The sequence below is a fragment of the Crocodylus siamensis genome, chromosome 9 (genome assembly GCF_052110815.1).
Source record: "Crocodylus siamensis isolate JL-2025a chromosome 9, ASM5211081v1, whole genome shotgun sequence".
Taxonomy (NCBI): domain Eukaryota; kingdom Metazoa; phylum Chordata; order Crocodylia; family Crocodylidae; genus Crocodylus; species Crocodylus siamensis.
Window position 1 is genome coordinate 67,133,451 of NC_143403.1, and position 17,226 is coordinate 67,150,676.

General features: G+C 40.7%; 1 protein-coding gene across 3 annotated transcripts in view; it reads right to left on the reverse strand.

Annotated features, from left to right (window-relative positions):
- Positions 1 to 9,832: 9,832 nt before the first annotated feature.
- The window catches only part of TMEM132B (transmembrane protein 132B), a 374,298-nt gene continuing 366,904 nt past the window's right edge, over positions 9,833 to 17,226 (reverse strand). For 2 of the 3 annotated variants that reach the window (XM_090063007.1, XM_090063008.1), the window contains exon 9: positions 9,835 to 16,640. In XM_090063007.1, coding sequence (XP_089919133.1) covers positions 15,486 to 16,640 — 1,155 coding nt within the window. In that variant the 3' untranslated portion in view covers positions 9,835 to 15,485. Of the gene's footprint in view, positions 16,641 to 17,226 lie in introns of all 3 variants that reach the window. The other variant, XM_090063009.1, reaches the window with a different exon arrangement.

Genomic DNA, 17,226 nt, shown 5'->3' on the forward strand with positions numbered 1-17,226 from the left:
AGATTGAAAAACAAGAAGTAGGACGTTCCAAGTTGCTTATGGCAGGGACAAATTGGAGAGAAATCTGTTGAAATAAGTAAACATTTGAATTTTTTTTTGCCAGAGATGCCTGGCTTTGAGGCTACTGGTGCAAACATTGCTCCCAGCTTGTTACTAGCCCCGACTGGGAACCGGGATCTGCAGAGCTCCCAGATGCTCAGCTCTGTAGCAAGGGGTTTCTAAGTGTATGATCACTGGGTTCAGGGCAACATGGACAGCAGGTCTTCCCCGGATCCTGGAGCCCTTGAGCTCCCCAGTGGCATACCAGACCAGCTGCTAGGACACTTGCTGGGTTCCTGTGGTTCTTTGGACTCTAAAACCAGTATGTTTTTTGCCTGCGTGCGCCCTCCCCCCCCCCCCCCCACGCAAACTTTTTTTTTTTTTTTTTTAATAGGATGGCTGAAAGGTGCCAGCCAGGAGGATGTCCTGTGCAACATATATAGGGCAGGGGCTGGCAATTAATTATTTTGGGTGGAAGGCCGCTTACTGAGTTTTGGCAGGCCATCCAGGTTCGCAGGACAGGGAGTCGGGGCAGATAAGTATTAATTTTCTAAATTTTTTAGGGGCCCCGCAGGCCGCATAGAATGGCCTCGTGGGCCACATTTTACCCACCCCTGATGTATAGGATGTCCAGTGCAAGATGTATTCACTAGAGATAATGACTTTCTAGTACCACTGCACAAGGCATTGGTAAGAACCCACTTAGAATAAAAAGGGAAGTTCTGGTCACCAAAACTTAGGGGGGGAAAAAGATGGTCTTAAACTGGAACAGATACAGGAAGGGCCAGTAAAAAAAATAGAGAATAGAGACTGTATTTTGTTGTTAAATTTATATCCTGTCTTCCTCAAAAGACTCAGAAGATTTAAAGAATCTTGGCTTTTTTAGCTTAATAAAACAGACTGAGATAGCAAATGATTACTTTTTAGAAACACATTCATGGAATGAGTCTTTTATGGTGGAAAAAGAGCCTTTCAGGCTAAAGAACAGCTCTGGCATAAGAGTGTCGTGTTTTTTGGGGTTTTTTTCCTCCAAATGGCTGTAGAGTAGATATGAACAGGTTTAGATTCGACAAATTTAAGATGATTTCTAATTTTCAGAGAAATGAAGCTTTGAGCAAAGTAGGCAGGACAAGGAACCTAAATTGCTTTAAGATAGAAGTGTCGGGAAGGGATGGTATGACAGAAAATGGAATTACTCCTTCAATAATAAACTTGTGTAGTAAGCATTTTGAATCCCCATGCTGAAGTTGAGAAGTAACTCTTGCACAGTGCAGTGGGTCCCTGCCAGTCCCATGATTCGGAGACTTTTGCTGGTCACCTGCAGAGCCCAGGACGGATATTCCCTGCCCGCCCCCCTCCACACAAGTGCTTGGCTTTTCACTGGTTTTTCCTGCATTCGTCTGAATTATTGCATATTGGCCACCGCTAAGGCTGCGGGGTTTTGACTAGCATGTTCCTGCTAGGACTTAGGAACCTCAGGACGCCTCTCAGCTGCCTTTGCTGACTGCTGGCCTTGGGCATATGCAGGGGGTGGGGGGCGAGTGCACAAAGCTTGTTTTATCAGCAGTGATCCAGGGCTCAGCAAAGAGATGGTATCGACATGGACAACCTCTGAAAACCAGTCTAAATTACTTGGGTCTTGCAATGCCTAAATGCAAGGTCTGCTAGGTACTTTCTTTTACTGGACCAACTATAGAATAGGGAGAGATTAGATGAGCTTTCTGGCACCACGTGCCCTTGCTCAGCTCTGGGAAAGAAGATGTTTAGACATCCGAACACTAATCTCTCTGTAGCTCTAGTTTCCTCACTTGACAAACAGTGATAATATCTTCCTACCTCACAAGTCTGCTGTGAGGATTAATTAATGCTTAAGGAAAGCTTAAAATGTCCTCTGAGGGAAGAGCAGCGTAGTATTAAAATAACAGATTGGTGTTTGTGCATCTATTACTATAGCACCTGCTTAAACTCGGGGGGGCCCCTCATGAGACTTTGCATCTTGTGCCTGAAATGCCTTGGCCAACAGCAAGCAGATGGTCACACAAGCAGTTGACTCCCCAGTGCTTTAAAGCCATCATTGTCTTGACCATTGGGGAAGCTCTGGTGGAAAAATCACTGAAAGAAACTGGAGTTTTAACACTGGTTAAGATTTATGGGACCACTTCTGCAGCAGGGATCCCTGTCGGAGCTCTGAGCTGCAACTTGCTGGATGCATCCGCACGTGCAATAATCTCTGGTGCATATCATGCCAGAGTTAATTGCTCCTGGGTGCACTGTTTAAATGTGTGCCTGGGACTGCAGTGCTCTGGGCCAGGTCAGAGCAGCCCTGGGGGGGGGGCACATTTCCCAGCCTGGGGCTATTCTAACCCAGTTCAATGCCCCAGCCGGGCCCTGTGCAGCACTTGAGGATGCTCTAGTGTGGGGCTAGCCAGCAGGCAGCCACTATAATGAAGCACCCTCATGCCACAGCCAGCCCCGTCAGCACCTCCACATGTGCTGCTGGACACTTTTTAAAAAACAAAAAAACCGAAAAAACAAACTCTGCTGTATTTACAACTACTAACTTGCAGTGAAGTTTATTAGTTTACATCAGCCTAATGGCGCTGCATGTGTAGACCAAAAGATTTGCTGTGGAGCCAATTAGGCCGCTCCACAGTAAATATCTTGTGTAGCTGCGCCACTGAGGTTTTGATGCTGGACTTGAAATTAAGGCAACAACCACCATGCAAACTTCTGTTTTCATCATATCCCTTTCTTAATCTTAGTCCAGGAGAGACGGATATTCCTTCTGAACTGAAGATGGGTGCTGATAATATTTAGTACTAAATGGCTCTTGCATACGTTTTGTATCCTAATGTTTCATTGATATTGTTTTTTCACCCACCTGTTTTAGAGAGGAAAGTTTCCATTTCAGGATCCTTTCTCTATGGAAACATTTTGTTTTGTGGAAGGTAGTTACTACAGTATTTTTTCAGCTCCAAAGACAGCACGCCCTTGTACTTTTTTTACACTGAAAATGTGCCAGGTTTGCTGTATGGAAACAGTATTTAAAAAAAAAAAAAAAGTTTCAGTAAAAAGCACATCATTTTAAGAGATTAAAAGATCTCCAGTCCTCTTTAAACAAATGAGCTTCCATAGCCAGAATGCTACTTTGAATCCATCCACTTCCTCTTGCCACGCCAGACAGACAGCTGCACGCTGCATAGTTCATAGGCTACACAATGCAGTTGAGGTGAGCGCCCGTCACCTGCACTGACTTTGCTGCTGGCTACTGCAGTAGTTGCTGTGACATTCCTGGAGTCCCAGCACAATTGCTATGTTCTGGCACTGAAATGTTCCTACCTTCTGCAGAAGGTAGGAACATCCAAGAACAACATTAAAAAACAAGTGTTTCCATGAATAATTAAATGTGTCAGTCATTTTACTCCCAAGATACCTTGTGCCCATGTCACCTGTTAATGTAATGCGTTTAGATACAATTGCATCTGCTCTTGAGCTAGTTTTAATGTGAACCTTTAATGTTAGGTGTAATAGGATGTAGGGACTGGCTAAGACCCTGCGCATTGGGGTGAATGTCACTCTCCTGACAGCTGTATAACCCACAGTCATCTTCATTGCTATTTCCCTGGACTTGTAAAAGTGCAGCCACAGTGAACTGAGCAAAACCCAGTGGATTTTGTGCACAAACCTGTCCATGAACTTTTATTTTATTTTCAGTCCTTGAAGGTTTTATGTTACAGAAGTGTCTTCCAAGAGTACTCTTCATGTCCTGTTTTGCTCAAAGAGGTACTAATACCTTTGTATTTCTAGAGAAGCTCTGCATTACTTAAGGTTTGCACGTACCTGAGAGAGCCGGTCTTTCTCTTAGAAAGCATTTGATTGGTTTTCAGTTCAAAGAACCAGTCCTGTAAGTGCCTGTCTGTCTGTCTGTCTACTCCCCTGTTCAGAGGCCGGGGATAAGACCTTTTCAACCATGTTGCTTATGGCTTGCCTGAGATTCAGGCCTGCCAGGCAGCGGAAAGCCTTCTTTTAAAAGACAACGAGGACCAAGAGACTACTGAAATGTTCAATTTGGCTCTTACTCAATGCATTTCCACTTCCTCTAGCCTGGTGGTTTCCAGCCTGTGATCCATGCATCCCTGGGGGCCACAAACTATGTCTCGGGGGTCCATGAAAGATGACTATGATTGATCAAGAGTACATGAACACCCACACTTAAAATTCAAAGGGGTCCATATCTCCATTTGAAGTTTTTTATGGGCCCACAAATGAGGAAAAAGGTCGAAAACCACTGCTCTACCCCATGTGCTGCTTTCATCTCAGAACTGCTAGGGATCAGACCAACCAGGATGCTTAAGGATTCACAGGTAAAAGATATTTGTGCACAGGACTGTGCATGAGGGCACCAGACATGTCATCAAGGCACAGGCGGATTGTATCCTCAGCAGACAGAAATGAGCAGTGCTCTGTCAGAGCAGCACAGCCAATTTATATCAGCTGGGGATAGTTTCCGTAACTTAGGTTTTTTTCTGACACTTCCCCTCCAGCCTAGATGTATGTTGAGAGAGAGGTTAAAAAAATAGAAGTTATCTTGCCAACTTCAGATGAAGCCAGCTGGTTGAAATAGGGTGATGCTGGTGACTTTTAAGAGGGACTCTAGGTTAATTGATAGCTTGAAAGGCTCAAAGTACATTTATGAAGTAATCTTAAAATCCCACTGTTTTCAAACAACAGAAACTTTAGTTGAGAAATGGCACCCGGGAACTTTTATGAACTATTAACAAGGACCGAGTGTCAGTTTCCATCAAATCCATTCATCTGGATAGTTTACAGTACAGTACAGATGCATGTATAGATCTTGTATATATAATATGGACAAATAAAAGCTTCCATTATACAGGATTCAGTGCACACCAGACCATAAACACCTGAGTTTTCAGATGCATGAGTAGGTTACTTTAAAAAAAAAAGAAGACACTATAAATACCGTATTTTTCGGACCATAAGACGCACTTTTTCCCCCCCAAAAGTGGGGGGAAAACGAGGGTGCGTCTTATGGTCCGAAGGTGTGTGTCCCGCGGAGACGGGGCGGAGCTTGCCCGCAGAGGCGGCGGAGCCCGAGCGGGACATCCGCTGCTTGTTTACACTGGAAGCCGGCGCCCGTGCCGGTGGCCGGGAGCCGGCAATAAAAATGGCCGGCCGGAACAGACGGGGCAGGAGTCCGAAGGAGGGACTCGCTGCCGCGGAGACTGAGGCTCTAGGAGGGGTGCATCTTATGGTCAGGTGCGTCTTATGGTCCGAAAAATACGGTACTTATACAATGCAATGACAAAGGAATTAAATAATAAGCCATGGTAGGGTCAGGTCAAATAACTGCAGAGGACATGTGGAATCAATCAATTCCCTTAAAATCTAAGACACCATCTTCTGCTGCTATTGCAAATTTAGAGTTAAAAGAAGTCCAAATGAAACACCCTGACTGTGAAATCCTTTTAGGCACATCATGATGCTGTGTTTAGTAGAAAATGCTTATTTTTTATATGCCACGAAGCTCCTTGTATAGTGTATTCCCTTCACTTGTTTGGATGGTAGGTGACCTCAAAGTATAGTGGACTTGCTGGTTGTGATTCCAGTTCAAATCTGGACCAGTACAGGGTGATGGAGGTGGAAATTCCAAAATGTCTCATTATGACAGGTATCATGACAGTCTCTTTCAATATATTTTCCAGTGCCAGTGAGAATGGAAATAGGGTGAGATCAAGCTGGCTTATTTCCAAATTAGGAAAAACCATTAGAATACCAAGATGGCTACTAAACAATACCTGAAATCCTGAAATAATGCAGGAAATACCTTTTGTTGAACAGCAGATTCAACTCCCTTCATTGTACGCACAGATTCTACCAGCACAAGTACTAAACTCCTGGGACCTTATGTTAACCTGTGTGCTGGAGAAGTTAACGTGGTTGCTAAATTAGAAAAAGGTCTTGGACAAGGAGCATGTTCAAATCCGGACGTAGACTCTAGCCACCCTCTTCCTGTCAGTTGAATTGAAAAAGCTGAACTTACGATCTGGCAGAGCTCCGGATCTGTACACACTGACGAGGGCTGCGTATTTTATGTGCATTCAGAGGCCTATAGCTTTCAGAGGACATACCTGCAAACAAGCTACGGTTCTTAATTTCAGTGATTTTTTTTTTTTCTTCCCCCCCCCTTATGAAAATGTTTTACGATAACTGTACCTGCTGTCCCAAGTGGTAGCCCATAATTGCCTGATATTGCTACCTAACTGTCCTTTCTCAATTTCATGGGCAAAGTAGTGAAGTTATGGCATAATTAGCTATTGTGGACCTTCTCAGTATTCGCTGAATTAGGTGATGTCAGAAACTGGGCATGTCTACATGTGTACTATAACTTCAGTACCTTAATGCACTGTAATCAGTGCTGCTGCACACTTTTTAGGCGATGCTAATATGCAGAAAATTAATTCTAGCGCGCATTAGTGCATTAGCACAACTCTCACTGGGACATGTTAATGCACAGGAGAATTAGTCTACTGTGTTTTCAGCATCTTGGGTACATGTGCCTGCAGGTTATGGGATTAAGCTGACCATTAGTCTGATCCAAAGGAGCTGTTTTTTGTTCCTCTGTTAAATATTTTCATAAAGCCCTTGGTTGGTAGGAGCTGGGAGGGTACAGTATTTGCTTTAAGGGTGTGCGAAGCAGGCCCTATTTGATTCAGATTTGGCCCGAATTGGGGACAATGATTCAATTAGTTGATTCAATGTGGCTGAATCCCAGTCTTCAGATTCGATGCCGATTTGGCCGAATCATTGAGCCACTAGTGTTTTATTTACTTTGCCAGCTACAGCATCAACCTAGTGGCTCGTGTTCATTCTGTGGTCTGTCACGGTCCCCAGGTCTCTTCTAGTTGTGGTCATGGCAAATGTAGCACCGTCAAGCCTGTAAATGTGTTAAGGATCATTCTTCCCCGCATGGAGCACTTTACATTTCTCCGCATTAAACATCATTGGGTTTCGATTTGCCCACCCTCGAAGTCTGTACAGGTCAGCCTGCATCCCCAGTCTATCCTCTGATGTGACTGCACTCCCCCATAATTTGGTGTATGTCTATTTGCAGAGGACTAGCTGTACCTTATTTAATGTGCTCTGTTTAAGATATCTGATTTTAACCCAAGCACCTTCACCCAAAACACAGTCTCAGGGGAAAAGATTACAAGGTCAGATCAAGAGTCATACAACCGAGATTTCCCTTCTTTGACTGTTCAATAGAAGCAGACAAGTATCTCCACCTCATTTGTATAGCTGCTTGGATTTGGGCTCTGACCTTTCAATGTATTCCAAAATTGAATTAAATTGTGAAAATAAACCATGCTTTTAAAACACATCTATTGGAAATGAAATAAAGCACCTTGTCAAAATTAATTTGCCATGGAAGGAGGAATATTTTACCACTGAAATGAAAGATTGATTTATAGCTTGTAATACATCAAATGGCATCTGTTTATACATTACCAGTTACACAGTTTTGAATATTTTTATATCTTGTTGATTCATAATGGACAATAATGCCACCTTGCGCTTATTGGAAGAGTTCGTCTTTCATTGGGATGCTTTTTGAAGAAAAGAAGAAATAACCACATGCCTCACCTTATTCCCAGTGATATTCACCCTTGTAGAGAGAATCAGTGCAAGGTGTATGCACCACTGAGTTCCACTTAAGTACTAATTGGAGAGCTTAAGTGAAAGTAAGTAGAGCTCAGACTTTTGTGCAGGCCATACATTTTACTCTTTACATAAGTTACTGATAAAGACAAAGTGCCTGGGTCCCTTTTCACGTCCATTTCTCAATCAGTATCTTAATCCTCTTCTTTTACAGTGAATTTAGAAATAGCCCCCAAAAATAAGGACACCACTAATTTCACTTCACAAACTGCACACTTTAAAACAAGCAGGGCACTTTATACTGAAATAAGATTATCCAAAGCACCGCTACAGGAGTGGAGTGCATGTGAACATGTTAAAAACCGGCTTCATCCAAAATTCTTGCATAGAAAGGTTTGTATATGTGTACAAATACCTCCAAATATCCTAAGCACTTTGTAAGATCAACTTCCCTTGCAGTACAACTAGGTGCTGCTATAGGTTAAAAGCAAAGTGGCAGAAATAAAACACTCTGAAATGTTGGCCCTATTGAAATCAAAGGCCAATTTTCCACTAACCTTATTGGGTCATAATTCCACCTAAGAGTTTTTTTGCTGCAGTTCCAATCACTGTAGTATCAAAGCACAGGAAGTAACTAGAGCTGCAACACAACAGGCAGAGGGAAGGTATTAAAAAAATTGCAAACAATAAAACTCCAGCCCTAAGATGTTAATGGGGGCTTTGTAACATTTTCTGTTCCCTGAACTGTTAAGGTACTAAATGGACATGCACCTAGCTGGGGTTATCTGACCCCAGCACTCTTTCCTGCCTAGGCAGGGGGTTGGACTCGATGATCTGTTGAGGTCCCTTCTGACTCTAGCATCTATGAATCCCTATGAAGGACTTCGGGATTGTGTCCATACAAGCTAAAGTTTTGACTTGAGTATGTGCTATGTGGAAGGATAGTATGATATTATCAACTATGCAGCATATTTAATAAGTACTGAAGACCAGGTTACTGATGAGGTGTATACTGTATCAGCAACCTGTGTTCCAATAAGCATGGATGTAGGTGACATTATAATCAGAAGTTGGACAACTAAGTAAATCACAGACGATCACTTTTAATCTTTACCTAAACTGGCCCTAAGCATTAACTCAACTCAACTGTATTCCCTGAAAAGATCAAAAACTTGTATATAATTGCCAAGGAGAGCATAGGAATATAAATTTACAGAAATTCATTGGAAATTTGGTGTCATTTTCACTGGGTAACTTTTTGAGCAAGCAAAGCTTTAACATGGTCCATTCTGCAAACTGTCGCTTCATTTGCAAACAGCAAAATCCTTACATTTCATAAATATTATATAATGCAGTAGGTCACCAGTTATATGAACTCAAAGCTCTCACTCTGCGTGCTGCTGATTGAAAACAGGGTTGGGTTTTATGTAATATAAAGACATATCAAACTCTTCGGCCCCCAGATCTGATCAGCAATTCTCTCTCCAGTCCTGATTTCAGTCCCTGGTAACATCAGTGGGAGATTCAACTGAGTCAGGGTTTCAGGGTTTGGATTATTTAATATTTGACCATAATCACCATGAAGGCCTTTCTATTGGCCCCTGCCAACAACTCTGTTTCTGATGTGCTAGTAGCTGCAACTCTAAAGGAAAATCAGCCGTAATTTAGTGTTTTTTAATAAAGGTCTCTAATTGTTATACATCATTCTAATTTATGTATTAGGCCTTGGTAGTTAAGACTTTCCATAAAGATCACCATTGATCTTTGAACTTTGCTTACTTAGGTTGATTTAATCAGTTGATTGTATGGCTATATTTGGGTGCGAGGGAGAATTATAGTTTTTGGAGATGGAAGCAAGCTTGTTTTTCTGCCTAAAAATGCCCATAGTCCAAGTATCTGTATTGGCACATGAGTTGTCCTACTGAGGTCTATTTGCTTAGTAAGACAGCTACTCAGATAAGCATGTCACAATACAGCCCTAACAAAGCTTTTTTTTTATTTAAACATTCAGTGCAATATGAATAATGAATATGTCTTTTTTTTCTACTGCTGTGATTTCCCAAAACAGCTTAAGGGAGTTATGTGCCCAAAAGGTAATTAAAAATCTGTGTTCCTAAGCCCCTTTGAAAGTTCCAGCCTATATCCTAGGCCCAGTCATCAGTTCAGCAAATAAAATTGTTTCAATACACGAGATTCATGATTTAAAAGTCAAAGTAACACATTTTAATCATACAAACAGCATTAAATTGCCTTAATTAGGAAAAAAAAAAAACCAGTACACCCCTTGGCAATACTCCAGGATGGTTTGAGCCCTGGGGACCAAACCTATCCTACCAATGTAAGGAGGACTGGATGATACAGTGTTATGTACAGGAGGTGGAACAGTCTTCTGTTTAACAATCCACTCGGTTTTAGGAGACTTGAATTATATTTCTGCCTCTGCTACAGACATGGGCAAATCAATTAAGGCATACTTAATTTTGAGGTATTGGATACCGTCACTGTGGGTGCAACGCAGAAATTCTGTAAATACCCAAGATGATTATTTTAGATTCATAACAACATAGCAGAAATAAAACCCCAGCCCTGTGGTGATTTTGTTCTGGGAAACTCATGGGCTGTATTTGAACGTGTTGTCTCTTCCCTAAAAGCACACTTATTTCACACAACTGCAGCACTGTACTTACCAGAACAAGGGGCTGTGTGCGCGCCTGCCATCCATGGATTGACTGTATTTTGCTCCTTGTCGATTATCTCGGTATTCTCCATAGTCCGGCACTACTGAAACAGTGAGTTGGACTGGCATATCAGATGTAGAGCTGTGTGAAACACTTGGATCAAAACCTGAAAACCCACACCAACATAAGCAGTGGGAGCTCAAGCAATGCAATTTTGACATGTTCCTGGTTTGCCAAAGCAGTGTTAATGCATACACCATCACATGGTACACATTCAGGCAACACGCCTTGTTTTTCTCAGGTTTAAAATAGGTAGACTCAAATTTAAGACTTCAGTGAGCAACATGTTTCTTGCTATCTTGGTATTCATGCCCTTCATATTCTCACTTGTTTGCTGCCTTGCCAAAGGCTGCAGTCTTTATTTCTGAGCTCTGTCTATAGAAACAGCTTTAAAATGACATATTTCATAATAGAAACTGAGGCTTGAATAACTTAATATACAAATTACACAGGTATAAAAGTCCTCTTTAATTCTCTTAACTTACAGTTTATTTTGTACAGTACTCATTCTGTTATACATCTAAGACTTACTATATGTATAAATATTTTGGGTGTAATGTATATACATATTCAGTGTTGCAGATTCAGTAAATGTATGCCTTTCACAATACACTATAGTGTATTTCAATGTAGTGCATACAATATGTATTTCAGAAAAGAGCATATTCCCTATGAAAGTTTGGTAACCCGTTCATAATGTACTCTCCCTTGAAATACAGATATATTCCATTATATTATGTCATATTAGAGTCATATGGCTCTAAGGTATTCTTGTACATTCCCCAATATGAATGAAGAAAGAGCAGCTCATTAATATTAATCTAGCTTTGTTATACATAGAGAAGTGTAAGGGGCACTGGTTTCCCAAATTCATACTTGGATCAGAAGCCATATAGACTTGGGCTGTATAACGTCCAAATGAAATATAATAATTCTGCACAGTTGGAAGTGAACTCATCCCCTTAATATTCTCTGTGGGTCAGATCTTCAGAAGATATAAACCCCCACACGCAGATTTACAACAGCCGAGTGTCTCGTGTTACCTTTATTTATAATTTATAAAGTTTGCAAGAATCGATACATGATGAATCCTCCCTTAACGAGTTTCCTACTTGGTGCTATGTATAGTTAATGCGTGTGTACTTTCCTTGATAGTGTGCAAAGAAACCTACACAAAACATATGTCCTGTAAGAGTCATAAATACCTTTCTGGGGTATTTCCTATTCTGTATGAAGCCGTGGGTGTTGCCTGTCTGCAGCTAGTGAAGCTTAATTCTTACAGGCATAACAATGCAAGTCTCCTCAATCAGTTCACGTTTCCTGCTTATAAATAATCTGTCTTTTAACAGGATCACTTCTTTTGGTTAATAATCCTATTAAAATTGAGATTTTTTTTTTTTTTTTTTTTTTTTTTTTTTTTTTTTTACTGGTCTTCAAATATAGTTCATTTAACAGGAGAGGAGAATACAGAGTAAAAGAACAGTGCAAACAGCTGAATTTTTGGTGTACTGGCCAAGTTAGAGCTTCAGAAATTCGCTCTCCTCTTCTTTTCCAACCCTTTTCCCCCCTCTTATTTCCAAATCAATTATTTCAGGTTCATGGTACAAGTTTAATTCTGCTCTCTTTTTTTGTTTTGTTTTCACACATTTTAAAAAAAGAATAATTGAAACATTTGAAATTTTTGTTTCAAATTTTCATTTTGAAAAGTCTTTAAAATGTTGTCCAAAACGTCAAAATTAAGCATTTATACATTTTTACTTTGAATGTTTTAGCTTTCTTCAGCTGTAACTATTTGCTTGATCTGGAACTACTTTTTCCTGAATAAACTACTTGCCCTAAAATTTTCACCTAGCTCTTCTAAGTAGGAACAGATAACCTATTATGCCAGTGTTGATCTAGAGTAACTCCACTGTTTTTAACTGTTAGAAAAGCATAAAATGAGAGCAGAAGATGTATACTCCTCATTTTCTTGCTGTTCTCTTGGTTTTTCATTCTGTAGCTTTATGCATTTTTACTTGCTGTCACGTCTGAAATTTTAATGCAACAATTCAGTTTATTCAATATTAGTATATTATAAGTAGTTCCAGATTATTTCACATCATGCCCATATTCAGTGCATTGGTGTTGAAGGCTGAATGCTGAGGCCCTTTCCTTTTTTTTACTATTAGGTAGCAATTATGTTTCTTAGCTTTTTAACTGATTGTATATTGTAACTGGTGGACATTAACTTCTGGATGGACTTGCTGTGTACGACTTCCCGATAGCCCAAACCAGTCACGCTACAGACAGCAGAGCCAACAAGGGACTTTGCTTTGGCCAACCCAGAGAAATCTGTGCTAAGCTAGAAGTTTACTGCTCTTATATCCTCCATATAAACTTTATAGTTTATATTAAACATGCACACAATGGAACGGAAGTGTGGAAATGTGTGCTCTAATTCCAACAGCCTTGGCCTCGCAGTGAAGTGACTGCTCAAGTGAAATGCATGAAAACTGCCGTTTCACTTTTTTCCTCATATTTCTCATTCGTAGAAGGGAAATTTTCCAGAGTAAGCTGCACAGCTACTGACTCATGTCCACTGTTAACATATTGGCAGAGATTCGATAAAGCACTTAAGCATGCACTTAAGCTTATTAAACCCAAAGGAATTTAAGTGCTTTGCCGACTAAGGATGGAGATCAGGACATGCTTAAGCATGGAGCTTAAGTAGGTAAGTAGTTATAAAAAAAACAAAAAAACAAAAACAAAAACACAGAGGACTGAGAAGGATCTCCCAGATCACATTGTCCAGTCACAAGCAACCAGGTTATATGATACCACAGTTACAGTTAACCTAAACTACCTTTAAGATGGAATTAATTATTTTGCCTCTCCTACTCCTATTGTAAGATCGTTCCCGAACCACTGTTTTGACTATTAAAAACCTTCTTACCACTTCTAATATAAAGGTACTCCTGGCCAATTTATATCCATGGGTGCTGTGCTTTACTTATAATTAAACCCGATGTGAAAGAATCTGGTGAGCTGGGGGGAGAAACGTTTCAGTAACTGGCAACAATTAAGACATCTCTATCCGGCCCTGTTAAATTAGAGAAAAAGAGACATCATTAAAAACCTTGAGCTTTAGTGTGACCCAGCCACTGCCATCTGTCTCATAAAACTGAAGTACCATTATGTTCTTTGTTATCTTATCAGTTTAAAACTGGATTACAGTATACACTCCCTTTACCACATGGAGCAGCGATATCCAACGGGAGTCTGTTGTCAGTTCAATAGCCATGGTGTCCACACTATCTCCTCCGTGCTAATTATTAGCATTCCTCCGTTGTATTTGCACTGGAGATGCTCCCAACTCATCATGTGGATTAGGATCTGAACAGACTTCCCCAGAGCCCCGGCTGTCTTGGACAGCTACAAAAACACGCTCAGGTTGCCAGATCCAGCTCTCGAATTTAATTTGCCTAAACTCTGGCAAATCTGCCTAAACCCTGGGAGAACGGGGTGGGCAGCGAGGAAGTTCTGTTTGGACAAGGTGCCTATTTTGTCTTTTCCCGATTTACCCAGTGTACTTTATTGCTTCTCTTAGACATTTCATACAGAAAGGTTTCCAGGTTGTAATTTTCAACACATTTCAATCGTACTTCAGTGTGAAAATGCCTATAATGCTTTTGAAATGGAAGCTTTGAATCTCCAGCCTAAAGTTTTTCTTGTCAAGTTTAGGAATAGCCGCTTTGTATTACTCCGCCTCATGTTTTTCTTTTCCTTTTCTAATCAAACTTGATGCAAAGGCTCTCTCTTTACCTGGCTTATGTTTAGAGATGGGTTTTACATGGGGCCAGGAGGCACCAGTAATTGTAGATGGAGCTCTACATACCGTTAAACCGGAGCACCAACTCTTGTTTTTTTACTGTACAGTAACACAGACTTCAAGCCTTTGCTTATTTCCTAGAAAATTTGCTCCCTGTTCTATGCATTTCAATACCACGTTTCTGGGGGTGGTGGTTTTATTGTGATAATAATAATAATAATAATACGGGTTGCCCACACAGAATTTCTATAAATGTTACTATTTCAACAGAGGCATTGTTCTTTGAAAGGTATTCGGTTTTGCTGCTGGTAATTTTTCACGTTGTCAATGACAAAAGTAAACCCAGGGCTACTCCTTGATTTTTTTTGTTTTCCAGGGTTTATTATTGTATTTACAGTTCCCTGTAAGACGATACAGCCCTTTCCCAGTGTAAGATTTCTTAATACCTTTTCTATGTTTCAGATATTAAAGACTCACATGGGAAGGAGAAAGATAATCAGTGATGAAGGAGGTATCCTTCAGGGCTGATGCTAATGAGTAGAAAACCTGAATCATTGTAAATATACTGTACTACACTTTGGTACAACTGAAAAGAAGGAAAAAAAAAAAGGTCCTCAGAAAATATTTAGTGCTCCCTAAGTCAAATAAACTTCATAAACAATACGGAAAAGAATGAACCACACGTAGGTGGGTGTTCCCGTAAAAAATAAGGAAACTGCTTGGCTGCCTTGCACATAGGCAATACAATTAAACAGATTTGTTTTAGATTTCTTTTAAAGTATGCCTAGTCTCAGGCTGTAAGCAAGAAATATCCACTGTGCTTTACAAAGGACGACGACTAGAAAAAAAATCAACAGAAAAAAATCCCTCGTTCTCTGAATTACCGCTTATCATGAGATGACAAACAAAGGTAGTCTCCTCTGAGTCTGAGCGTAGTTGTATTAGCATTTAGCTAGTACCAGGCAGTATACAAAAACAGCCATCATGTGCGACACCTCCAAACACCTACATGGAGCTGTTTTAGGGGCACATCCTGGTTTATGGTGAAACTCATTTAACTCAGCCAGCTTCCTGTACCTGCTCAATGATATGAAGTTATCATCTCAGGACCTCCACAGGTTAGACTCTCTTGGGTTATTTCCTATTGCTGACTGGACTGACTGTTCCACCATCCATGAAACAGAAGGCATAAAGGTGATTACAAACATAAGAAAGTAGTTTTACATATTGTCTTGCAGTCTTTCCATATAGTCCCTAAGTTCCTTGGAATCGCCAAGATTCATATCTTGGCATACCCATTTAATATTATCGTCACTGTCAAACAGGATTGAATTGGTGTAGGGACCTCCATCTTCTGGCAGGATTGTGGTATACGAAGTGAACTTAACTCGTTTCTGTTTTGGCCCGGAAGGATGAATAGGTTCACTTTTAACTTCTTTCTCGCAAGCATAGTCGGATGATCTGAGGATCTGAGTGTGAAGATTTTTCTGAGAGCTCCCATTAAGGAGAAAGTTGCTTTCTTCAAACTGCATTCCTCTGTCAATCATCGTAGTGCATTCCTCTGATGGGAGTGAAATGTCAACTGGGTTTTCCAAAAGTTCAACCTCATTTCCAAGCCAGACCCAATCATGAGAATGCGGGATGTTGCCTTGCTCACTCACAGCAAACCTTTTGTGCCTGTACTTCCAAGCAAAAGCCACGCAGTTAATTAAAAAGACCAAAATCGCTAGGCAGAAAACACACAGCAGGGCATACATGCCAATCTCCAAATCAGTTAACCCTCTCGAAGTCAACGTAAGGTCATTGGGATTATTTTGCCCTGGGATCTCTACTTGTGTAGGAAAACTTGTGAAGATGGTTGGATTACTTAGGAGCTGGCCATCCTCAGGACCTTTTTTCTGATCAGTGGGAGATTTGGAAGTTGTGCTTTTGTTGACATTGTCTTCATGATTAATGGAAGCTCCAATTTTGGACCATTCTTGCGCTGTCCTCTCCTGTTCTGCCGTCTTTTCTATGGAGTTGCTCACATGGTTTTTAAGATCTCTGTCCACGTCATCAATGTCATTAGTGCTTCCTTTATGATCAGAATCTTTCTGCCCAAATTTCACTTTGACACTTCCTTTCCCCACAGCCAAAATGCTCTTTCGCTTGGTCTTCTGACAGGACTCACTGATCACCATTTCAATTTTAATTAGGGGTCCTTGCCCATCACCCTCTGCAACTACCCCAGGCCATCTAGACTGAAGGTTTTGCTGGGCAGATACTACCATCTCATCCAGCGAAGTGACTGTGATAGAAAAATCCTTGGAGTCATAAATGTCTAAAGGCGTCACAGATCCGTCACTGAACAAAATCCAGGCACTGACTATGGCTTCCTATGGAGGAGGGGGAGAAAAACAGTATGGAAGTTACAATACCGCATTATACATTTTTGGTCGCTTAAGTCTGCTTCACACTAGTGATATGAATAGAGACTATGGCCATAGTTTGGTTTGGGGTTTTTTTTTTCCAAAAAGCTTCAACTCAGCTTTTGGTTTTAGACTTGCAATTCTGCGTCTTGTACACCCCATAGACATTTCTTGTATTTGGGAGTGCAAACAAGGAACCATCTAACTCTAAGTGCAAAACCATTCTTGCTGTCCTCTCTGGTACAAAATAAGAATTTCATTTTCTAAAACCAGAGCCCACTGATGAAGATAAACAGATTCCTAGCATTTAATTAACTTAGGAAAATGACATAAAGGTAAGGAACACTGTGACATGCTACTTCTCTCTATAAAAGGCCTGCATAAATTCTAGGGGTCACTGGTCAGGAGGTTAATCCTGCTCAGCCCATTTAAACAGATTATATTACGAGACAGAATTGAATGAAGTATTTTACATTCTCTACTAAAGTATTTCCAAATGCACAAGGTTATGTGAAGTGTATAAACATGATGGTTCATTTTAGACATAAATCAC